Raw genomic sequence first — 26682 nt, forward strand, 5'->3', positions numbered from 1 at the left:
ATATTTTAGTATAATTTCTTAGTAGTTAGCTGATTACCCTTTACTAGAAATAGGTTATATGGTATAATAGATAGTACTAAGAAGAATGTTGTTACTGTACTTTAAAGCTACATTGCACATTCATCATGCAAATACTATGTATCTTGAATATTTGTTTCTTTCTACAGAGATGGTTTTAAATCAAGAGAATTGGAAATATTTCCAAATGAGTCATATTTGTTTTGGATGGATTTGTGAAGCCTTTTAAAAGAAAATTAGTGATACCACTGCCACAAGGTGGCAGTGTGTACAAGGAAATAAAAATCTCACATTTAAAATTATTTTGCCTGAGAGGTATAGAGCCCCTTAGACACACTGGCCAAGTTGTTGGCCTTTAAAATTAAATTGTATTCACAGCTGTCTGGTATAGTAGGATTTAACTTCAGGATTTCAACTATTGGTACTTTAAAAAAAAACACAACTTTCTAAATTACTGCCACTGCTATGAAAGCATTCACCCAACCTGTTTTAACTACCTTGTCTCATACTGCAGAGTGCCTTAGTTCAATAGATATTTTGCAATGGCATAAAAGACTCAAAGATGCCTCATGAAGCACTTTGAGAAACATTCCATTTACAAACACATCTGCTCACTTGCCACGGTTCTCATCTAAAAATTGAAATGAATGTAATCCATCTGTGCCTTCCTTATGCAACCATCACTGGGGCATCTAGGCACCAGATACAAAATTAAGAATAGCATGATTTCAGTCCATGAAAGACCATTTTCTCCACCTCTCCCTTATTTTTCAGATGTTTCATGTAGTGTGTATTTTCACGAGGAAGATTGCCAGGCCATTCTTACCCCATCACTGGTGAGGGAAGGCTTTGCAAAAAGTTGGGTCAACCTAAAATGACAAGGCCCTGTTGCATCCTGAGTTTTGATGCGAAAGAATTCCATAGCCAAGGACCTTTCCCTGGCAATGCCCTGCCCCCAGTCCCCGAGAGATACACACTGGGCTCTGTTGGCTGCAGTGTTTGACTGAGCATAAGTTTTCGTGAGCTACAGCTCACTTCATCGGATGCATTCAGTGTATTTTCCACTGAATGCCTCCGATGAAGTGAGCTGTAGCTCACGAAAGTTTATGCTCAAATAAATTGGTTAGTCTCTAAGGTGCCACAAGTACTCCTGTTCTTTTTGCAAATACAGACTAACACGGCTGCTACTCTGAAACCAGTGTTTGGCTGAAGAGGCAGCCTGTAATACAGATAGGTCCAAGACCATTGAGGGCTTTAAAGATTAGGATCAGAACCTGGAAGTGGGTCTGGAATTGGATGGGGAGCCAGGGAAGAGCACAGAGAATCACTGTGATATGATCAAATCAGTTTTTTAGTTTTTTTGGCCTGCTTTGTGTCTCTTTCTTTGTTAATTGTGGATATTTGCATAAAAACAAGATCTTTGACCCTTAAGAGTTTATGTGCTCCTCCTGCTTATTCCTCACTTGAGCTAACAATCCTCTACTGCTGACGATAAATTGTGATGTCACAGGGAATTAATACTCTCAAATGGGAAATAAACAGGAGTAGATTCACGTTAACATTAATTACTCTTCTCAATATACAGGGCGGATCTCAGTTCTGATATGCTGCTTGCCCCAAATGTGCATTTCTCATCAGCATCAGTGGGATATTTGAGCATGTGGGTAGAACAGAACAAGTACTGGAGTAAGTGTCTCCCTGCTGATCTGAAAGGCAAGTTTTGACACTGGGGAACAAGGATGCAGTTTTCATGCAAACATCACTGGTAATGGAGGAGGAGAAAAAGGGGGACATATAGTGTGGATCTTGACAGTGGGATCCATGACCTCTAGTGATCATGGTCACACACAATATGTAATTGACCTATGGGGAGATTTCCTGTAGCACTGTAAGGTAGATTCTGTTGCTTTTGCCATAGGAAATTAAGAGTAGGACAATCCCTCCCACTCCTCCTGACCACATTATCAGAGCTATTTCCAAATAAAATGTTTTCCAGAGTTTCCCATGAAGCACCAATAGCTCAGATTGTCTGGGAAGTTGAAGCATTCGGTCAGTGTTTTCAGAACACTTCTGAGTAAAACCCTCTGTCACACGCACACAGTCCAATTTATCTCAGATTAGAGCATCCTTCGCTAAAAGACGCTTATGCGCTCTCCTTCTGGGATGTGCTTGTGTGTTTCCCATTCCAGTTTTTAGAGAAGGGCCTGAATTAAAACCCTGTATCTGAACTATGGAGTATGGAGTCAAAAATTATCTGGCTCCAGTAGGATTCAGTTTGCAGACTGAAGTTTGGCAGACTCCAGGTACGGGATCTGAGGTTTTTCAGGAGTGTTGTACTGGGGCGCATCACCTCTGGACTATAAAGGTGCAACAGGAGTGGCTCAGCGTGTTCTCTATTTTAGCAGTGGCAGGTGGGCTTGGGAGCAAAAACTTGTTCAGTCCAGTTGGATCCAGGGGCTGGATTTGGGTGTTTGTGGTGACTGATGTCCTGGGATGCATTAGCATGCCGAGTTTTTTTTTGCTGAAGTAGGAGTGGCTAAGTTTATTCTGTATGAATGTGTTAGAAATTGTGCAAGAAGGGCCAAAAATTGACTGGATGCAGGATTCCGTGGTGCTGTCGTGCCAGGATGTGTCAAGGTCTGGATTGTGTTGGTGCAGTAGGAGCATCAACACTTGTTCTCTGTTTAGGAATTAGAATTTGGGGCCTGGGTTCAAAAATTGTCTGGATCCAGCAAGATCCAGCTGTCAGATCCGGTTTTTGCATGCTCTTGCACTGGGGTGTGTGGGGATGTGGATCTTCTGGAGGCAGTAGGAATGGTTAGACTTGTTCTCTGTTTTCATAATACACTTTGTGTACAAAATCCGTCAGGATCCAAGTTGATCCGTCTTTTAGCTATTTCCTACCGTGGTAGCTGTGCTGCTTGCTCCAGAGCACCTCCCTTTCCTGGGCCTCCTGCCAGGGCCAAGCCACCTGCTTCGCCTGTGACCTTTGCACTGAGCGAACCGAGTCCTGGGGCCCAGCGCAGAGTCCTGGCCACAGGAGGGAGTCCAGGGAACAGGACAGCCACCGTGCAGGGCTCTAGGAAATTTAATATGGTAAGTTAAACTGCTCAGCTTGCTCGCAACTTTGTTTCCTCTGCTCCAACTTCCCGGCTCCAACATTCACCTTCCTTGCTGGGGGGCTCCTCTGAGATTCAAGGCTACGGCCCTGGCCTTGCTTTGGTCATTTTGGCTACTTCAAATCCCGGTGTCTCTGGCTGCGTCTGTGAGATGAATCAGCCATGCGAGGTTGTAATGTCTGTGTGCGTGGAGGTGATTAAACATCTTCAGGATTTAATTTCAGCAGCAACGCAAGGGGCAACGAGAGGCATTGCCACAGGAGAGCAGTTCACCTTGACTGCACATGATGATCCCAAAGCACCGCACAGACTCCATAACATGTGGTACCACACTGTGCCTGCCTCTCACACAGTAGAGAGGCCACCTGCCTCTCCAAGAGAGAGGAGGACAATCAGTGTGGACAAACACAGGACAAAGACTGTTTTCAAGGGATACCTCACTCACACATCAGTAAAAAGAACAGGAGTACTTGTGGCACTTTAGAGACTAACAAATTTATTTGAGCATAAGCTCAATGAAGTGAGCTGTAGCTCATGAAAGCTTATGCTCAAATAAATTTGTTAGTCTCTAAGGTGCCACAAGTACTCCTTTTCTTTTTGCAAATACAGACTAACACGGCTGCTACTCTGAAACCTGTCACACATCAGTGTTTCATTTGTAGTGTAAAATCAAACAGGTGGATCACAGTGTCTAATTACCACTGAGAAACAGGATGAAGTTTATCCTGTATTGACTCACTGCGGGATGTGGGATATTAGATACTAAATAAAGAATGTGCCTTAAGATAAGGAACAGGTGATCACCCTACTAATAGGAGAATTTGAAATTTCCCTCCCTTTGCGAATCTTTTCCCCAACATCACCCTACGTTTCTTTGTGAAAACAAAAATTGAATCATCTCCATGTATTTAAATTATGATTTATAACTGGGAGGCTGATTGGTCTAATTTTCAGGTGCACTAAGGACCGCTTACAGTATTCTGGTAAATGTTATTTACATGGGTTTTCTGTCCACTGTTCATGGTCAGAACAGTGTAAAAGGGCCATCGTAAAATGAAGACCTGGACTAATATATACCCCGTTCTGTAAGTGTCTCTGGACAAAACATGGACTTAGCACCTGCCTTTTATGTGGCCTTCCTGGATCCTCTAAAGGGCCTGATCCTGCATCTGGGTCCACGTATGCAGAGCGCAATCGGGGCTCTGTGCAGGAGCAATGGTTTGCCTGCGCAGATCCAGTTGCAGGATCTGGCCCTAAGAAAGAACTAATGTCTTTCTTTTGCCTCTGTTCTACTCAAACTTACTTTAATGGTTGCAAGGAATATGGCTGCTGAATCTCCGGCACCCTCAGCTGCTACACTACTGAAAGTCCAGAGGATTCTGAAGCTAGTCTGAGAAATTGCTCCTAAGGACAGGTGTGTGGGCAGCACCACAGGGAATCTCCTATGCCTGGGAAGAGGTGATATTAGTCCAAGTACACAGGGGCAGCCTTGTAATTTTACTAATATTCTGTGTGATTTCTGATATCCATCTAGAGCAGAATAGAGGAGTCCTGTGGATGAGCCAAACTGAGCATTCAGTTGACGATCTCTGATGCTGACCTTGTTAGGTTGGGTTGGGGTACCTGTGTTTTGATATCATAGCTGTTTTCAACCTGATGCTTAGACTGTTAAGCTATGAAGAAGCCCCCACCTTTAGGATCTGGGTGAGAGATTGGCAATTTTGGCTAGGGAATCAGTCTCCTACTTCTCTAGCAAATAACCTCATTTATTTCCTCTCTGCATAGAGATCATTCAAATCACTTTCTTTATAGCCTCTTTAGATATAATTTGGACACCGATGTCATGTATAATATCTCTAGCATTGAGACTCTGTCTGCTTGAGATGAGGTAGGGCATTTTGGGAATACAGTGATGTATATCATGACATTCCATCTAGACAATATGACTATTGTTGTATATGCAACCCTAAAACTGATATATATGGGATTAGAGCAAAAATCTGGTTCCACTGAAGTCATTAACAAAAATTTCCAAGATTTAACCCTCAAAGCCCCAAACCGCCTTGTAAGGAACAGTATTTGGTAATATTGCTCACCATCTATACAGACACGACTAGGTACGATTTGGTTTGAGTGTTGTCAGCATAGGCACAGTGCACTCATTATGCACATGTAGATATTTAACACTCAACTTCTTCCTATAGGTTTTGTCCTTTTTTCTAAGTCCAGATTTTTCTTTTATTTCATTCTCTGCTTTGTGCATCCACGACGACTAGAATTTCACAAAAGCCTCTGTGGCTCTGAAAGAAACTGGATTGAAGCAGAGTTGACTGTTACATGAAGATAATTATGTAGTGATGCCATGTAGGTTGTCAGCAGATAGTATTTTGCAGAGAAAAAACATTATGCTACAGTATTCAGTCCATTGTGTTTAGACGTGAGAATATTATGTGGATTCCTTTGGTGTTCCTTTTGTCGAAGTCTATTTGCAAAGGTTTATAACTTTCACTCTATTCTTACCCTAGATGGACCCCAGCCCCAGTGACTTCAGTGGGGGTTCTGCATTTATAAGGGATCATCCCCGGTGACCATATTGCAAGATTGGGGCCTTCAGAATAATTGTAAAATGAAGATCTTCATCTTTCATAATGAGCATGTACTCTGGGGCTAGAGAGTGTCTCTTCTCCAAGCAGATCATTGCAGTTCCGCCCCAAAATAGTACATAAAAAACCCCACCAAAACCATTTTTGTTAGGATCAAAGCCATAGACATTTATTAAAAATGGCACAAATATGCTTTTACAAGTCTATTTAAAAAGAAGCTATTTTTATAACAACTCACAAAAGAATGGACATCTCACAAAAGAATGTTCTCTAAAAATTAATCCCTTTTTAATATCAAAGTAACTGCAGTGACACATTCTGCAGCATGCATGGATAGTGTTAAGACCAAATGATGCACATCTAAAATAGCAAATACACACTGAGATGAGACCAATTGCTTTTTTTAGACTCTCAAACTACATGAACTTTTATGGAGCGCTTTAGCTAATCAAGTCTAATCAAGACAGCCTAGTCATAAAAAAGATTGAAAAGGTAAAGGCCAGATATTCAAAGACTTACCCGCATGCTTAACGACACCTATGCTTAACTCTAAGCACGTGCATAGGTCTTGTGGATTCAGGACCCAAATGTTCATAGACAACCCTAGTGGTTTTGTCATGTACTTCTCTACGCAGAAAATAATGTCAAGGTAATAAAAAGGCATGAAAAATAATTTGGAAAGCTAAATAGGAGTGCTTTTGTACTCCATCTTTGCTGCCAAAATACATTAAGTTGCACTGTTGTGGTTTTTTCCCCCTGAATTTTCTTTAAATTCTGTGTCTAGCAGCCTCCTTATATGAGGCTGGAAAAGTCAGCTGTGCCTTTACTCATTTTAACCACCAGGTGTCATCATTTTAGAGAGACAGGTGAACCAGATATGGAGAAGCTCTAAGAGCTTTACTGAGTTTTTCTGGGCATGGTTCCAAATGGTAATATCTTTTCCCACCAGTTGTGTTACAGAGCTACGCTTTAGTTCACTTAAAAAAAGGGGGAGGTAGGGGAAGGGGTCAGTTAACTCCCCCACAAATCCCGTTTCACTCATGTACAGTACTTTTGGGATAGCTGCTTTGTGAGCAAAGGGCCTGATCCTGCAACTGACTCCCTGTGCAAAGACCCCTGTGCTGGCGTGCAGCCTCACTGAGATTAGTGGGTCTCTGTGCAGGGACAGGGATCTTCTTGCACAGAATTAATTGCAGGATCACAGCTGAAATCATTTGCAGGACTACACAGATGAACTGCATGAAAGGAACAACAATAAATCTCTGGTATTGTGCCCGGCGAAGCAGGGGTGGCATTGTCGCATCACAAAGGTGCAGTTTTTATTAATCCAGCAAAGCCTGGGCAAAGGTTTTCAAAAGGGGCTCGAGATTTTTGGCTGACCGAGAGATGCCTTAAATGGGCCTGATTGTCAGAAAGTCCTTGGCCAACCCCCTGAAAAGCAGGCCCCTTTAATGTGTCTCATTTCAGGTACCCAGAAATCGAGGCAGCTAAAATTACTAGTCACTTTTGCAACTGTTGACTCTGATGTCTCTGTGAACATCACCTACATTCTGCCTCCCTTGCGAGAAAGCTCTTACCTCCAAGACTATTGTCTCTCCGCCTTTTCTTTTTCAAAGCAGTACAAGCTGTCAGTAGTGGACTACTCCGTACCACCCACCTACCCCTAATGTACAGGATTGGCTTTGCAACTGACATTCAACCAGATGCCCTGCAGTACAGATAGGATCCGTTATCACTTTCCTTCCACCAACCTTCACTTTTTTGACTTTAGGCAAATACATGGTGTGCCGGATAATTTGGCAAAATAGGTATTAGGCTCGAAGCAAATATATTGATAATTTCTAGAAAAAGGCAAACCTCATTCCTGGCCTGTAGCCAGCAGGGCAAATTCACTGCCAGTGTGAGTGGGCACAACTGCATAATTTAGACAACCATGGGGGTCCGTCTGAATTAGGCCCGCCTCCACAAGGCTGCCCTATAGGCTTCAGAGCTGGATATTGCAGCCCTGCCCCTAACCTCTCCTCCATCCCTCAGCCCTGCTGCTGGCATGCCCCCTGGGCCCAGGCTTGGGATAGCATCCTTAGGAGGCAGCGCTTAGAAGTCTTTGGCTCACCCTAGTCCTTATTTGATACAGTCTTCTATCTAAGGTATTTATGGCCCTCATAACCACAGTATCTATGGTCCTCACAATCTTTGTTTTTTAAAATTAATTTAGTCACACACACCCCTGTGAGGTAGGGAAGTGCTGTTATCCCCATTTTAGAGATGGGGGTACTGAGGCACAGAGAAATTAATGTCTTCATTGCTGCGTTAACCAGGGCTCTTAGTCAGGTGTTAGCACCTAAGCCCCCTCCCATCCATACACAAAAATCTCTCCCCCAGGCTAGCTGGCCCATCCTAGGGTATAGGGTTAAGCTTAAGCGCTGCTTTCACTCAGGCTGGTAACCAGCCTGCTTTGCAACACAGGTTAAACCACTCAAGTGTTGATAGTCCTCCAGTGCCTTCCCACAATTCCCCTCTGTGCCCAGAAGGACAGACAAGTTCTCCCACAATTCACTGGGAATGAATTGTAGAGCAGCTCAGCACACAAACCCAAGGGATCTGGCTGCAGAAGTTTTAGCAGCACACATGGGGGAGCACAGCACCAGGGAGGACACAATACCTTGTGTGTAAGTGTGGCTGCTCACGCCCTGGCTAGACTATGACCCAGGTGCCGATCACCTGTTACTTTGACAGTGAACACACATGCCAAGTGACTTGCCCTAGGTTACACAGATAGACTGTAGCAGAGCAGGGAATCAAACTCAGGTTGTCCCAGTCCAGGCCAGACCTGGGTCCATCCTCCCTATCTTTTCCTCACAACGCTTTTTATGAAATTAGTCCTTACAGCTGGTTGAAAACATCTGGGTTTTCAAAATGTTGATTCTTTTTTTGCTGTTTACCGACCAGCACATCGAGTGGTTGAAATGTTTTGAAAACTTGAAATTTTGACACAAAATTTGCATGAAACAAAATTCAGAAATGTTCTCTGAAAAATGTTTGGCATTTTCCATCCAGCTCTACTAACAATGTAAATGAACGAAGCCACCTATTCCTTCGGGATGCTAACCACTGGAGACCGGTACATAATAGGCAGAGGGATTCTGTCTTAGCCCTTCCATCTGAGAGCTTTACCCCCTGGATTTTGAACAATTGGGGTTTTTTGCTGTGGACTTATAATGGTCCGGTCCAGCAGAGAGACAGATTGCAAGGCTGATGCTCGCTTATATTCTGTTCATTGGTCCCTGAGCCCATTCAGCTACAGAGTTGGACACCAGCCTTCAACAGTCCAGCTGATTTTAAAATGAGTCCCCGGGCTGGGTGTGGAAATCAGTGGCTCTTTTCGAAAGAATAGAACTGTTAGTGTCTGAATGGCAGTACTATGCTCCTTTTGTTTTTCTTTCTTTAGCTCTTTGTTATAGCAACATCTGTAGTCTTGAGTAAATAGCATACGGGGAGAATACATCTTGTATTTCTATTAAAGAAGCAAAATGGTGTAGGGGCCATGTTAATGTATAAACTATATAGTCTGCATGTGAAGGAAGTTGATACTTGCTGGTTTGGGATTAAAGGCAGCATCTTCCTTTGTAACACCTCTAGGCCGATCATGAATAATATCATTACTATTTATATAGCACTTCGTGAGCCACATCCTCAGCTTGTGCAAATCTGCATAGCTCCATTGACTTTAACAGAGCTCTGCTCATTTACACGAGCTGGGGATCTGTCCCAATGACTTAAGACGGTGTACAGACATTTGTTAATTAGTGGAGCATATGAGAGAGCCCTGATAGTCTCTTCCCATGAACTTTCTACAAATACAGGTCACTGTCATGTCAATGTGAAGTTTTAAAATATACAGTTATAAAAGATTGCTAAAATTCTTGCAAAGAGAACTCGTTTTGAAATGATGCCAGAGCTCCTAGGTTGAATGTCATCCAAGCAATGATCTTTAATGCAGTGTATGGTCGCTAAAGGAGAGCAATTTAATCATGAATCCGCTTGAGATTGCGCTGCTCCAGGACCTATTCATCGCTATGAAAATCTTTCCATGGACTTCAATGGGGCTTCGGATCTGGCCCTTAAGGAACAAAAATCAGGACCATAGTTAGGGTCTAAAAAAGAAATCTTTCACAAGGAAAAATTATCAATACAAAACATATTTAGAGTCTCAAAATAGTGAATTTTGGAAGGATGAGTGGAGCTTGCAGAGATTAACATGGTAGAGCAGGGTCTCGAGGCAATGTATTTCCATAGACACCACACTGTAACTGGGAGACTAGCAGCTGGATGCTGTTCGTTCTATTTCTGTTGTGGCTATAGGAAACAGTGGTGCTTGTGGGCCTGCGGGAATCAGGTAGTTGCTGTGGAATATTGAGACTATCCGGTACCACGCTGGTCATGTTGCAGAGCTCACTGGAGAAGCTGCCATATGATGGGGTGGGGTGGGGTGGGGTGGGGAGGGTGAGAAGAAGTGACCCAAAGCATGAACTAAAGAAGTTATAATCTTACCCATGGAATATTAGCCCTTATTACCCAGTTCCTGGAGTTCTAAATGTCAAACTTGTTCCTTGCTCAAGTGACTACTTACTTGAGACCAGTAGGGTAAGCATTACTAACAGCAGGATTTGGCCTCAAGGCTGAATTGTTTTTCTCTGCAGTCCTGCCCCAGCTTTCACCAGTCTTACTAATAGGATAAAAGCACGTACCTCTGAATGACATGTTGATAAATGAGTGACTTCTGTATGTCCCGGTAGAAAATCTCCTTGGTGAATCATCATTTTTGTCTTTTGCCTGTGTTCAGCTGTGAGCCATCTTTGTACCTGTTATTTTAGCTCTGTATTCTGTCCTCTGTGTTGTTTTCTACCCCAGACTCAGTATTTGCCATGCCAGCCTGTGTTTTGTGTGTGTTTGTGTTGGATTAAAAGACGTGGCGTGTATCCATAGAGAAGTTAGATTTAGCCAGAAAACCACACAATATATGGGATTCTTCCAGATCTGGAGCTTGTTTTTCACACCTGATATAAAACCAACTAACCCACAATTCAACTCTAGTTTCATGATTTTCATCTCATTTGAGCCCTTGCTTAGGTCAAGGGAAATTTACCACCTTAAAATGGGATTGAAAGCATTATCAGTCCAGGTCCCACCTGCCGTGAGGTTAGAAGGACTCCTAAAGGAACTAAGTCAAGTGAGAACAGGAAGGGAGGAGTGAACTTAGAGACCAAACGGCTGGCAGAATTGCTGAAATCTCCCTCACTGCTGGAGTTAATTCCCACAATGCAGTGAGGAGACAGGTGATAGTTTTCTGCATTTTAAAAGCTGTTGTCAAGACCCAGCTGGGGAAATCTCATGCCACAAGTTGGTCTTAAAAGTCTTCCAGAAGAACTTTCAGAAGCAGATGAGATGACGAGCAGCTTGAAGAAGAACGTCTTGTGGGCTGTGTGTGTCTGTGATCCGCAGGTGCAGCAGTGAAAAGAGAATGGTCTATTAATAACCTGCACCATCATGGCATTTGACAGCTGACTAGTTAAATTGAAATATTGGTATTCTTAATATTATTTCACAAGTTACCTACAGGCTTAACCTAATTTTCTTTAAAATATTATAACAGATTTTAAGGCTAGAAGGGCTCATTAGATCACCTTTCATCCTATTACTCCTGTATTGAGGCAAATAACTTGTGTTCGACTAAATTTGTTCTTTCAGCCAGGCGTCCAAGATTGATTTGAAGACATTAAGAGATGGAGAATCCGCCACTTTCCTGGGTAGTTTGTTCCAGTGGTTAATCACCTCACTGTTAAAAATGTGTGCCTTACTTCTAATTTAAATGCGTGTGGCTTTAACTTCCAGCCATGGGTTCTTGTTCTGCCTTTCTCTGCTAGATTAAAAAGCTGGTATTTTCTTCCAGTTTAGATCCCTCTCATGAGATTAATGTTAGTTGTTAATATTGTCATTTATTATTAATTATTGCCTGTGCTTGGCCCAGAGTAAAAAGAGAGACTTGCCTCGAGGACTGTATTCAAGGGACCCAATACTGCAAACATTGTTTATGTCTACACTGCAGGTAAAACCCCATGGCTGACCTGTGCTGAGTGACTCAGGTTCAGGGGGCTTGGGCAGTTCAATTGCAGTGTAGCCTGGGCTCTTGGACCCTGTGAGGTGGGTGGGTTGCCAAGCCCAAAACTCTACACTGCAATTAAATAGCTCCTTAGCCTGAGCCCCGCCCACACAAGTCAGCAGGCACAGTCCACCCGCAGGTGTCAAACTGCAGTGTAGACATACCCACTGTGAGCGTGTTTAACTTCACTCATGGCAAGTGGTCCATCAAAAGCAAAGTTAAACAAGTGCATAAGTATTTGCAGGATTAAGAGACAGAAACAGACCAGATAAGTGTGAGTCTTCCAGTACAGGAGAGTGCAAGCTAAGACCTCAATGCACAACTTTACTTGTGTGAGTTGGTCCACTGAGTTGGAATGCAGTGAAGGAGAGTGCAATGTCATCCAATGGACAGGGCACTGAACTGAGACTCCGATCTCTGATGGGGGCCTGTCGGCATTATTGTAACACCAATCATTAATAAAAATGAGTTTGATGGGCCTACCCATGTGAGTAAACTCGTGCGTGTGTTTAAATGTTTGCAGGATCAAGGCCTTAGAGTTAGTTGGTTTCATCTTCATGATCTCAACCTGTTTCCTTTGTTAGAATGCTGGGTGCAGCAGACATTTCATGAGTTCATGTTTGCAGACGTACTTTTCTTTTTCTTTTTCAGAATATTGGGTATCCGTTTCTTTCCTCTTCCAAATTCAAAACACTATTTGAAGAGACAAAATAAAAATTCCCTTGTTTGTAGCTGCCTTTTTTAACCTTTGTAGGGTATGTCTACATTGCAGCGTGGAGGTGTGCTTCCTGGCCTGGGTAGATAGACTTGCACTAGCTCTGTTCCAGCTAGCATGCTAAAAATAGCAGTGTGGACTTTGCAGCATACGTGGCATCTTGGGCTAGCTGCCTGAGCTTGGACCTGGGGGTTGGATGGGCTTGGACGTGGGCGGCTAGTCCAAGCCACCATCAGTGCCGCAGTAGCCACACGAGTGCACTATCTTGTGCAGAGCCGGTGTGAATGTCTCCACCCATGCTCACAATCATTCTGTCTCCAAGCTGCGGTGTAGACGTACCCTTTGAGGCATGAGAGTGCAACTTGTTTCCCTCAAATTTAAGTGGGAGATTTTCAAAGGCCTGCACAAAGGGCAGGTCAAGTAATCCCAATGGAAATTTGGTGCCTGACACCCCTTTATGCCTTTAAAAATCTTCCCATATATGTTTTTTCATTTGTTTGCTTCAATCGGTTATGAACAAATGTATCCGGTGGATGTACCTGGCTCATCGACATCAACACAGCTGTGTTCTCATAGCTAACAACATTAGCTGAAAATCAGCAGGAGGCTCCCAAGAGCACAGAACGTTGGTTTTGTCTATGTCGTGGGCAGACAGTTTTCTGCTTAGGTAATATCTCGTCTATGGTTTTATAGCTCTCCTGGCAGTGGGGTTTGTAAAGAGCTATTATTTAACATAGGAGGGTCATGGACTGTTCCATTAGAACAAAACATTAATGTAAACATTTATCAAATATAAACAGGGTGGTACTAAATCTTTATAAAAATGCAAACTGATACTCTGCAGCAGGGCCACAAAGAAAGGCGTGCGTGAACTGTAAATTCCAACAATTACAGTAAATACACTAGCCTGCTCACAATAGCTTTAGGTCTTGATCCTGGTAAGTGCTGAATGCCTTCTGCGAGGCACATAGACATGATGTCCAGCATGTCTCAGGAGGTGCTCAGCACCTTGTGCGATCTAGCCCTGCTAAGGAAAGTTACCAGACAAAAGAAAGAACAGACATCCTGGTTTGTTCCTTCATGGGATCTCCCATGTAGCAGTGTCTCAAGGAGAGAAGGAAACCAAAGAAGGGCAAGGGAAAGAAACACGTCAGCAATAAACACTGCCAAGCAGAACCCACTTAAATGTAATCTGTAATGGTACCACAGGTGAAGTCATCCTTAATTGACTTCCTATCAGAAGTTCTGCTGGAGATAGTCCAGAAGCAAGCAGTGTTGACTGATATGCCAGGACTCAGAGTGCTTTATATGGGTCCGCTGATTTTTGCAGAAGTCTTTTAAAAGTCTGCCCTGCTCTCTCTCCCTCCTCGTTGCTTGGGGAGAATGTGGACTACTAGTACGATCTTCAAAATCAAAGCCCTGTGCAAATGCTAGGAATGTTGCAGAGGTAAATCCAGGCCCATTATCCAAGATGAGGACTTCAGGAACTCCATGTCTTGCAAATATTGACTTTAGTTTCTGAATGACCTATGCCAGTGAATTCTGAATATAGCCAACTCTATATATCTCAAAGTAATCAACTGCAATTATGTATGTCCTTTCCAGAAAGACTGATCTGTGGCTACCAGCTGCCAAGGTCTTTCAGATTGCTTTGTAGAGATCAATGATTCTGAAGACTGTTTCCCCACCCTACCCTCCACCCCCCAGTTACATATTTTACAACCTTCTACTAAGGTCTGAATTTGCCTGTTCAGACCAGGCCACCATACAGATTGTTGTGCTCATGCCCTGCATTTTTGTTACTCCTTGGTGTCCTGCCGGGATTTTGGATAGCATCTCTTTATGAAGTACCATAATGATAAGAATGGACCTTCAGCCATGTAAAGCTCATTTCAGTCCTGCCAACATGGTAGTAGGTCTGTTGGAAGTTGCCTTCTTCAACCACACCCTCTTTGACAAAGTTGAGTCCATTTCCAGCATGTTCATCCTTTAGTTTTTCATCTCTAATTTGCTGAAGTTGGCTGGCAGATGCTGGGGTTGCTGCCATAATAAGGTCAATGTAGCCTTCGACATCTTTCTCTAAAGCCTCTTCTTCCATTGGTGGCTGCTCGGCTGCTGCTCTAGATGGTGTCTGCTGCTACTGGTGCTTTCCCAGGTATGTTTTCAATGTTGAAAGAAAATTGTATCCGCCCGGGTCGAAATCTTTGAATCTGAGGTAGAAAGTCATCCAGTGGTTTCGAACCCAATAGTTCCAATAAGGGCTAGTGGTCTGTTTCTATATTAAAATTCACGACAAATACAGTAGAACCTCAGAGTTATGAACTGACCAGTCAACCACACACCTCCTTTGGAACCAGAAGTATGCAATCAGGCAGAGGCAGGGAGAGAGGGGGGAAAAAAGCAAAGACAGTACAGTACTGTGTTAAAAAAAATTAAGGGAAAGTTTTCAAAAAGATTGGACAAGGTAAGGAAACAGTTTCTGTGCTTGTTTCATTTAAATTAAGATGGTTAAAAGCAGCATTTTTCTTCTGCATAGTAAAGTTTCAAAGCTTTACTAAGTCAATGTTCAGTTGTAAACTTTTGAAAGAACCACCATAATGTTTTGTTCAGCATTACAAACAACCCCCCCTTCCTCATAACTCTGAGGTTTTACTGTAGAAAACAGAACTTATCTGAAATCTCTCAGCTCTCTGGATCCATCCATTTAATAGGCAGCAGGTTTAAAACAAACAAACGGAAGTATTTCTTCACATGGTGCACTGTCAACCTGTGGAACTCCTTGCCAGAGGACACTGGGCTAGATGGACCTTTGGTCTGACCCCGTCTGGCCGTTCTTATGAACGTCCACTGCCTGAGCTGCCAAAATCAAACTTTTCTAACAGAGCCATTTATGCTATTTAGGCTCCACTGCTACCTTGAGACAGGGCGCTGACCCCTCCTGGCTACAGCTTTCACAGGTCTCCTTCCTAACTTTCCACTTGCCCCACTCGCTAACCACCCTGGCAGTCTGGGGTTCTCTTCTTTCCTTTACTACTTCTTTAAAGAGAGGGATTCGCTCACTGTTGACCCCAGGTATTGCAAGGAAGTAAACGTAACGAGCCATGCTTTAAGCAGCAACTAGTAAACTCTCCCAACCAGGAAGTTCCCACGTTTATTAAACTCCCCACTGCAACGCATCCTGGTCCTCTCTGGTAACACTCCAAGACCTTCACAATGTGCTTTGCTGGATCAGGGGCAGAGCGCACAGCACCTGGCAGAATTGAGCCATAGACCATAAAGGCCGTGTGACCCACCCAAGGAAAAGTAAATGAAAGGTGGTGATGCTGAGCTCCTGAGCAGATTGTCTAAACTTCACTGCTGTAATTAATAGGAACATATGTCTTGTTGACTGGGTCAGACTTGAGGTCCATCTAAGTATCTTGTCTCCGACGGTGGCCAGTACCAGATGCTTCAGAGGAACCCCTCTGCAGGTGGATGCGGGATAATCTGCCCTCTATAGAAGTCACTCCCTAACCCACAATAGAAACTGGCTTAAGCCCTGAAGCATGAGATGTTATATCAGTTATCAAACTCTTTTTTAGATTTACTATCCCTCTGTATTCCTGTTATCCATATAAATGCCCATTCTCTCGTACAACCTCGCTAAGTTCTTTGTCTCAAAGCCATCCTGTAGCAATGCGTGCACAATTAGACTGTGGAGCTGAGCTGTGTGTGGGGGAAGCATCAACTAATTTTGTCACCGGTTAATGGGTTGGTTGGCACTAACCCTGATTTGCAGACACAAACCACGGCGAAAGCTCAGTAACTGTGGCCGCTAAGTGTTTCACCTTAGCCAGACAACAAGTCTGGCACATTGGTGCCCACCTGTAAGTCACCCAGCACATTTTCCTTGTAGTTCAGCCCTCGACGTATTTGCGTAGCGAGGTTGCCACTCTTCCATCCAGTTCCTTGTGGTAGGACGTCCTGCAGCACGTTGGGCCGTGCGCTGCTGTGGCATTGTGTGAATGTTGTTAGAGCACTCTGTCCTGCTGAGGCACTATGGGATAGCTGCATGGATTCGTCCAGAATACGCTGGCACAAGCAGCCATGTAGATTAGGGTGAACACACGCAGCTGTGCCAGCTGCTATGTGGACAGAGAGAGGCAGATCCTCAGCTGCTGTAAATTAGCTATGATCATTTGCACTAGCATAGGATCTGTCCCCAAATGAAGCATGTTACTCGTAACTTGTTAGGGTGATAGTGCCTCTAGTTGGTTACAAAATTACAATTAAAAGTTGCATTATGGGCGGAGCCAAAATCTAGTCCAAACTATCCCCCACCATATACACTGAGTGGCACAGGAGCCAAAACTCATACCCAATCTTAATTCTCTCACCATGGCAGACACAAATGATTGTGAGTGCAAATGAAGGGCCAAACAAGGTGAAACATTCAGCCAAAGCAATAACAGGTGATCCAGCATATGTACAATGACCCTGATAAGATAAATACACATCCAAACAGGACAATGGAGAGCCAAGGAATAATTATGAACAGATGAATTTGCAGCTATCCCATGAAACAACCTTTGAAAATTATCGTGTGACACAATCATATCCCTACTTATCACGGTTTCTGCAAAAAGCATGGAAGATTCAGACAATGAAAGCCAAGGAGGAGGTTCTCAAAGACACAAATAGCAGCTTGGTGCCTAAATTCCACTGAAAGCGAGTGGGAATTAGGCACCCAACTCCTGTCTATAACTTTGCAAATTTTCCCCTTGGCCCTTACATGATCCACCTGGAACTCATAATTTTGAGTAAGGATCAGCAGAGCCCTTAAGAACATTCTTAAATTTAAGCACATGCTTAAATGTAAGTGCACAGGGCCCCAATTCAGCAAAGCATTTAAATGTGTTCTTAATTCTATTCCTGTTTAGCAAAGCACATGAATTCACACTTAAGTGTTTTGCTGACTTGGGGCCTAAATTAGCTCTACACATTTTATTGGACTCCAATAAAATTTAAACCAGATTATTTATTGGACAAATTCTCACATAAAATTCATGATCTAGTTGGCACCCAAGATATAATCCATTTTTATAGAAACTGATGCAATTCGAAATGCATCTTTTTAAAAAATGAATTGTTTCCATCCCAGGTGTTTGCCCTCTGCATTTGCCTATATGCAGTGTTCAAGTGTTCGATTTCAAAGTGATGACTTACATGTGTTTGAGGAACAGCAAACTTCTGAAGAAATGGTATGTTAGAGCTTCCTGCTCCACATTTTCTGAAGCAAAACACGAGTGTAAGATGAAAAGAGAGTTCTCTGGCAATCTTTCATTTTGTGTTTGCTTATAATTCATCATCATTTGTGGCAGATCCTTTATCATCTACTCTACCTTATGTCTTTTATCTTTTCTAACACTGTATTTTAATATTTAAATATGCCTTGCAGTTCAATTAAAAAGTGACCATCCTTTGAGAAAAGGACTCATCATACACTGTGTGCTTTGCTTTTTTTGTTTGGTGCTTAAAGGCGATTTAAAAAAAAACAAAAAACAAAGATATAACTGTATTGTAGTACAATAAGAAAATGCAATGATTACTTTCCGCCACCTTTTTGCCAGACAAATTCCTCTGTGCTTTTTGCTTTAACAGTAGGGAACAAAAATGTGCAAAATAAGAAGATATATTTTTAATTTATGGGAGTTTTTTAAAAGGCTGCATTAGGTTCAGATTAAAGCCTGCCGCAGATTCAAGGGAAAATTTAAGAAAATCAATTTTCCCAGATTGGGGGGGTGGGGAAAGGAAGGAGAGAAAAACACTGCAGCTTATAGTGTTCTTTGTTATTTGACTCAATAGCTCTGTTCCCATGAATAGCTGAATAATCACTGGTTGGCCCAGCGGTGGTATACATACAGACTTATCTCCTTCAGACTCTGTTCTTGAACCTGCAGCAGCACGGTTTTGATCATTAACAGTTTCTTGCTCTTATCGTTGTTAATTTTTTCTACATCTGTGAGTCTTACTCTGAGACTGGAACACAGCCATTATTCCCTGCTGCGGAACCGGCACGCTCTATAAAAACATGGTTTTCAGATAAATTAACATTCTCACAAGAAATCATAAGGAATGTCAAGAAACCAGGAGCTAAATGTAACAATTTTGGTGGGGAAATTTGCAAATGTGCTGTCTTACAGAATTCAGAGCGTGAGAGGAAACATACATAGCTTAGTAAGTAACAATGCTTCAGAAGAAAACACTTGAGTAAAATTTGTATTTGGAAAGGCTGCGTGGTTTTGCTACCTGTTATTAGAAATTGGTAGTGTGTAATATCTGTGATGTCAGGACTTGCCATGGGCACCTGCAGATGCTGTGAATGCAGCAATTCTCAGCTGCAGCACAATGGAAGCAGAATTTAAAGTGGGTATAGATTTCTAATGTGCAAAGGCCCCTGGGTATTATTGTTTGCAGGGAGGTATCTATTACCTAAGGTAAATCATGAGTGGTGTTCGGATTTTAGTGGAATATTAAATAATGAAGGGCTTGATAATGCTAACCTTATTTATGTTATGGTACTGCCTCGAGGGCCTACCTAGATCAGGGTGGTAGGTGCTGTACAAACCCATAGTAAGAAATAGCCCCTGCCCAAAAGAGATTATTAAATAGACAAGCGAGGCTATATGCGTATTATTGTATAGAGGGAACTAAGGCAGAGGAAGACTTGTCTGAAGTCACACACAGCATCTACAACAGTGCTGGGAACTGAATCAAGGTTCCCTGAGTCCCAGCATTAGAAGACTATTCTTTCTTTCTTTCAGTGTGGGTAGTTCTTTCTTATGCAGTAGTCCTGTGTCCTTGAATGGGTCTACTTCCAATAGTAAAGACTACGCACATGAGCCATGCATCACTAATAGGATTGGTCCCTTAGTGCCTTGCAGGTTAAAAGTGATGGTAAGAAGCTTCTTTTTTCCTTTACAGTTCTGCAATTTAAATTGTTGTTGCATGTAGTCCTGTGAGGGCACCATCATTTCAGAGGCTAACGAAGACATGAATAACAAAGGAAACTGAAAGCAAAGCTTTCTCTGGTTTTGGTTTGATAATTCATACTTATTATCTCTTTGTATTTTGAGCATCACCTTTCCCACTTACAAACAGTTATATGGTTAAAAAGATATTTCCAGAAGATAGTAACCTTGGCAGTAGTTGTCAAGGCTAATAGTTTGACATTTCATATCACCCACAGCTAATCAACTGAACATGGCAACACATTTGAAAAACCCATTATAGATGTACAGCTTAGGAGTAATATGTCAAAGCTAGCACTAACAGCTGTTATGTAAACTGGCTGATTTTCTTCTGCTGAATAGTCACATGGTAAAAGAAAAAGTGCTTTTGAAGGACTCAAGAGCATCTAAGCATGAGGACCTGAATAGTGTACTGTACTTTTGAATGCCATATATTTATAGAAAGTTCGCCACGGTGATAAGCACCCAGTCTTCTCTTTCAGCTGCTATAAGATATTTTTTTCTCCCCCTAAACTGCTGTAGTTTCCAAAAGATGTGCTGTAAGATATACCATGCGACAGGTGTCTCTGATATCCTCTGAAAACAATCTTTGGTACAAATGATTTCCATAACTGTTGTCTATACCTTCCTCCAAGATCAGCGAAGCTCAAAGAACCCAGAAGTTACATTCAAAACTGTTTGTATGCCCCATATACCTAAGTCCAGTAGGCAGAGAGAGAGAGAGAAAATAATTTTGTTTTGAGTCTTCTAGAATAACTAGTTGCTCAAGATAATAATTCTTAAATTAGTTGCCCTTGCTAATTGCTGAGGAAATAATATTTTTCTTTAGATGCTGGGTAGGTTTCAAAGCTTGTATATAGAGGAAAAGAACTCCGTGTGCTTTGAAAACACCAGCTGAGCAACCTTTTACAGTGGAGTTAAGAAGATCATTACCAGTCACATAAAGGGCTTCAGCTGAAGGCTGGCAGCTTTATTTAATAATAATGTTTAATTCAGCAACATTGTGTGCAAAAGGATGGCTCAGACAGGTTTATTGTTTAGGAAAGAATTGGAAACGAATACAGAAATACACTGAAAACTTACGCTTGCTAGAAGTGAGTTACAAGTCCTTTCTTTGCAGATTCAGATGTTAGTGAAAGAGACAACCATCTGCAGTCTGCCATGGCACTGAGATGATACCGGCCTTCAAATGCACTGTTGCAACTTCCATTGATACCAGCGTGAGCAGTGTGTGTGCCGCAGGGGCCAGAATTGGCTTACTGACCTTAGCAGAGATATTGAGTGGAGGTTCATGCTAGTTTTGTTCAAGTGAAGAAATTAGTTGCATTGGACTGGGGCTCAGGAGACCTTGATTCCAATCCTGGCCCTGCCACTGGCCTGCTGGGTGACCTTCTGTAAAACAGTTTTCCCATCTGTAAAATGGGGATAATAATTACCTTCTTTTGAGCTGTATGGATGACAAGCACCATGTAAGAATTAGATATAATTTCTTTTCTCATTTACAATAACACCACCACAGTGCTAATGCCTGTGGCTGAATGTAGAATCTTCCTAACTTAGTGGCTGCCACATTCTATTTGTTCACTTCGTTGCTTGTGTGTAGTTAGAAACGTTATTTGCAAAGGGTTTGGGGTTGTTCTCTAAACAATACAAAAAGCACAGTGGAAATGCAAGGTGTTAACTTGTCATCTGCTTATTCATGAACACTGCAATCGAAGTAGAACTAATAAACAGACATCATTAAATAATCCAGTTAATTTGAACTATGTGCAATGAAGTAGCTCACAGAGTGCTACAATGCAGGACAAATGGAATTGGGACTGGCCGCGGGACGCTAGCTTTCCTGCTCAGTATGCACAGAGGATGCTGGTTTGAGCTCTGTATTAGCACCCTCCAGCTGGCCACTGAATGCAGCGTGGTTGCTGGTTTGAAAACAGATATGCTCTCCTGGCTGGAAAGGAAGTGTCACAATGACAGCTGTCTTTTTAAAAGAGGATTGCTAACAGAATAGCTAATGGGAAGTGGTAGTCGCGGAATGAAACTGGTTGGGCCAGGCTGAAAGGATGAGTTAGATCTTCCATTTTCTTTCCATTCCACTAGTATCTCTGGAGGATGTTAAACAGAAGCTACCAACTATTTGCACTGTTGTCCACTAAAAGATATTACCTCACCTACCTTGTCATTAAACAATTACAACCCATACTCCATTGGGACCACATCCTGAAAGAAATCTTTTCCAAACCCTCTCGTGTGGCCTTCCGAAAACCCCCCAACCTTGCCAAGCTCATCATCAGAAGCAAGCTCCCCGCACACCAGGACCCACCAACTCAAAGCAGCACCAGACCCTGCCATAACAGCTGATGCAAAACCTGCAGACACATCTCCACTGCTATGATGATCAATTCCCTGCACAACACACTCTTCAAGATCCATGGGTCCAACACATGCCTATCACAGTGTATGGTGTACATCATCCAGTGCACTAAATGCCTCGATAACAATTGTGTGGATGAAAGCAGACAATCACAGAAAAAGGGTAAAAGACAAAAACATTATGTCATCCAAGGATGAACACTTTTGACGAAGTGATCACTGCCTTTGTGGTCTCTCAGTCCTCCTCCTCAAAGGAAACCTGTACAACACCTTCAAAAGATGAGCCTGGGAGCTTAAATTTATAACATTGCTAGATGCTAAAAGTCAAGGACTTAATAAAGATACTGGATTTATGGTTTATTACAACAATCTGTAACCCACTAGCCTCCCCCCGCCCTTTTTGTCCTATTACTACAGAGGTATTAACTGACCACTTCACCTTGAATGGGCCCTTGAAATATGTGTTAACTGCTTATGCTAAACAATCAGTTCCACCTTGTGTTTAGCTGTGACATTCTGAGTACCTTTCCCAGACCTGAAGAGGAGCTCTGTGTAAGCTTAAAAGCGTGTCTCTTTCACCAACAGAAATTGGTCCAATAAAAGATATTACCTCGCCCAGCTTGTCTCTAATATTCTGGGACCAACACGACTACAATTGTTGTCAGATGTTCGCTGCGTGTGGGTGTCTTTTGGCATGCTGACCTGGCTCTGCGCAGGTAGCTGACAGAGCAGACCTCCATCAAACCACCCAATAAGACCACAAATCTGTTTCAGTCATGAAGGCGCCCAGTCAGGTTTATTGTCGACAAAGTATGGTATAAGTGCCTGATACGTGCGACAACTACACTTAATACATGTATGTCCGTGACAATGGACTCAGCTCAGTGAATGTCAGGACTTTCCAACCCCCCCCCCAGCTGGCCAAAGACACTCCCTCTGAGACCCCTCTTTATACCGATACACACTAGTTACATACTGCCCCTCTGATGTGGTTAGTTACCACCCTTTACCTCGTACATGTTGGTTCAATCAGAACATCTTTATTCATTACCCTGTCATCCTGAACTTATCTCTAAGAGATGTCTACATGTTCTTGTTATCTTTCTTTGTACCGTACTTATAGATTCATAGATAATAAGGTCAGAAGGGACCATTATGATCATCTAGCCCGACCTCCTGCACAATGCAGGCCACAGAATCTCACGTACCCACTCCTTCGAAAAACCTCTCACCTATGTCTGGGCTATTGAAGTCCTCAAATCATGGTTTAAAGACTTCAAGGAGCAGAGAATCCTCCAGCAAGTGACACGTGCCTCATGCTACAGAGGAAGGCGAAAAACCTCCAGGGCCTCTTCCAATCTGCCCTGGAGGAAAATTCCTTTCTGACCCCAAATATGGCGATCAGCTAAACCCTGAGCATATGGGCAAGATTCGCCAGCCAGATACTACAGAAAATTCTTTCCTGGGTAACTCAGATCCCACCCCATCTAACATCCCATCACAGGCCATTAGGCCTATTTACCATGAATATTTAAAGATCAATTAATTACCAAAATCATGTTATCCCATCATACCATCTCCTCCATAAACTTATTGAGTTTAATCTTAAAGCCAGTTAGATTTTTTGCCCCCACTGCTTCCCTTGGAAGGCTATTCCAAAACTTCACTCCGCTGATGGTTAGAAACCTTCGTCTAATTTCAAGTCTAAACTTCCCAATGACCAGTTTATATCCATTTGTTCTTGTGTCCACATTGGTACTGAGCTTAAATAATTCCTCTCCTTCTCCGGTATTTATCCCTCTGATATATTTATAGAGAGCAATCATATCTCCCCTCAACTTTCTTTTAGTTAGGCTAAACAAGCCAAGCTCCTTGAGTCTCCTTTCATAAGACAAGTTTTCCATTCCTTGGATCATCCTAGTAGCCCTTCTCTGTACCTGTTCCAGTTTGAATTCATCCTTCTTAATCATGGGAGACCAGAACTGCACACAGTATTCCAGGTGAGGTCTCACCAGTGCCTTGTATAACGGTACTTAAACCTCCTTATCTCTACTGGAAATACCTCTCCTGATGCATCCCAAGACCGCATTAGCTTTTTTCACAGCCACATCACATTGGCAGCTAATAGTCATCCTATGATCAACCAATACTCCAAGGTCCTTCTCCTCCTCCGTTACTTCTAATTGATGCGTCCCCAGCTTATAACTAAAATTCTTGTTATTAATCCCTAAATGCATAACCTTACACTTCTCACTATTAAATTTCATCTTATTACTCCAGTTTACAAGGTCATCCAGATCCTCCTGTATGATATCCCAGTCCTTCTCTAAATTGGCAATACCTCCCAGCTTTGTATCATCCGCAAACTTTATTAGCACACTCCCACTTTTTGTGCCGAGGTCAGTAATAAAAAGATTAAATAAGATTGGTCCCAAAACTGATCCTTGAGGAACTCCACTGGTAACCTCCCTCCAGCCTGACAGTTCACCTTTCAGTAGGACCCGTTGTAGTCTCCCCTTTAACCAGTTCCTTATCCACCTTTCAGTTTTCATAATAGGTAAATTAGATCCACTGCGTTTCCTTTGTCTAAAAACTCTGTTACTTTCTCAAAGAAGGAGATCAGGTTGGTTAGGCACGATCTACCTTTTGTAAAACCATGTTGTATTTTGTCCCATTTACCATTGACTTTAAAGTCCTTAACTACTTTCTCCTTCAAAATTTTTTCCAAGACCTTGCATACTACAGATGTCAAACTAACAGGCCTGTAGTTACCCGGATCACCTTTTTTCCCTTTCTTAAAAATAGGAACTATGTTAGCAATTCTCCAGTCATACGGTACAACTCCTGAGTGTACAGATTCATTAAAAATTCTTGCTAATGGGCTTGCAATTTCGGGTGCCAATTCCTTTAATATTCTTGGATGAAGATATCTGGGCCCCCCGATTTAGTCCCATTAAGCTGTTTGAGTTTCGCTTCTACCTCAGATATGACACTTGGTATCAGGTGTTCTGGTACCATCCTTATGGAATGTGCTAGGCCCCAGATGTTCATTTCAGCTCTTCTTCGGAATGTGTGTGTTTTTGCAATACCAGCCCTGTTCTTGCCTGGTTCTGTGAGACTGCACGCAGGCAGAGCCTGACTTCTGCTCACAACCTGAGATTTGCTAACTTTGCTTTATATTAGCAGGGCCTGACTACCACTTTAGTTCAGGCCTCAGGCCTTGTACCGGGCCTCTGATACTAGGCCTCATGTTTCAGGCTCTCTCTTTCTACTACAATGACACTGCAAACAGTAAATGTATCCCGAGCAGCTTTGAACAGCCTGTTGGTGGGAACACCGTGTTGTGGAGTTCCAAGAAATGTCCTTGTCATAGGAGTGAGGTTTGGTAGGTTGGTAACGGAGCTTCCACCATTAGAGGTTCACTCATCATGACTCTGTCAGATACAGACAGCATAATAATTAATAATACATTGTTCTTGTTATTGCGGTAGTGTCTAGGAGTCCCAGTCATGGACCAGGACCCCATTGTGCTAGGCCCTGTACAAACATATAAAAAAAAGATTGTAAAGCTCTTTGGGGCATGAGCCATCTAAATATAAGCAAGAGACAAAGGTTGGATACAAACCAGGGGAGCATACGGAAGCAGCAAGCGGATGCTGATTAGCATGGCAGGCAGTGCGCTCAGCACACCAACTGCCCAACTGTTGTCAAGTTTTGTGTAGGGTTCATGGTGAAGGAGAGTTTTAAGGAGGGATTTGAAGGAGGACAATGAGGCAGCTTTGCAGAAGGTTACACGGAGCTCCTCACAAGCATGAGGGCAGCATGAAAGGAAGCACAAAAGCACTTATTTGACAATTTAACAAGCGGGTGACGAATCTGGTATCATTGGCAGAGTGGAGGTGGAAGTTAACATCTTGATAGCGTTTGAGAGATGATAAATAGCTTAGGCATAGGTCAGGAAGGGCCTGGAAAGCAAAGACGAGTAGTTGACATTTGATGTGATGGAGACAGTGGAGTGATGAACGAAGGGTGACCGTCAAAGTGATGAACTAGGAAAATGATCTTTGTAATTCTGTAATTCCAGCAATTCAAGAATGGGGGCTGTGCCTCATCTTGGCAGTTCCTCCTCCACAGACTTTCACTCTCCTTGCACAGTACTTGGAACAATAGTCCAATCGGGCTCTTTTTATTTTCAGGTTTTACATCACCATCCTATCCATTAGCATCCTTCTTTTGTTGGGTTTGCTTAGAGTGGCTGCTTTTGTGTCAGAAAGGATACAAGCAACTATGTATTTCCTTGTTCTGATTCAATGCGCCAAAAGTGTAAAGAAATAGAGTTCAGCATTTCTACTTTGTATTCATGCTTTTGTTAGGAACTTGTGCTTATGTTCATGTTCAAAGCACACAGAATGGGCAGAGCAATAGAGATGCAGGTTTGGTTTGTGCTAATCTCTCTGGTTAATTCTTCAGATGGTTTAGGTATACAGATTACAGTTTTAGCAATGCTATGAAGGAGTCAGCAATGTTACATTTGGGTCCCGTAGTATGCACTCAAAGATAATTTATTCTCATTGACACTTCAGTATATAAAAGCCATGTTCCATCTTCTAACATCATCTTGGAATAACTGATTGATGGGCAGGCCTACTTCTTTTTGTGCATCTGCTAAGGAGTTTAAAAACTG

At 42.6% G+C, this 26682-nt stretch overlaps 1 protein-coding gene across 1 annotated transcript in view; it reads left to right on the top strand.

Moving 5' to 3' along the window:
- Window positions 1-3015: 3015 nt before the first annotated feature.
- LOC102940755 (bifunctional protein GlmU-like) overlaps window positions 3016-26682 on the top strand; it is a 74640-nt gene continuing 50973 nt past the window's right edge. Inside the window, exon 1 of the mRNA XM_007063157.3 lies at window positions 3016-3114. Coding sequence (XP_007063219.3) covers window positions 3112-3114 — 3 coding nt within the window. The 5' untranslated portion in view covers window positions 3016-3111. The remainder of the gene's footprint in view (window positions 3115-26682) is intronic.

Source organism: Chelonia mydas, chromosome 3, assembly GCF_015237465.2.
Source record: "Chelonia mydas isolate rCheMyd1 chromosome 3, rCheMyd1.pri.v2, whole genome shotgun sequence".
Lineage (NCBI taxonomy): Eukaryota > Metazoa > Chordata > Testudines > Cheloniidae > Chelonia > Chelonia mydas.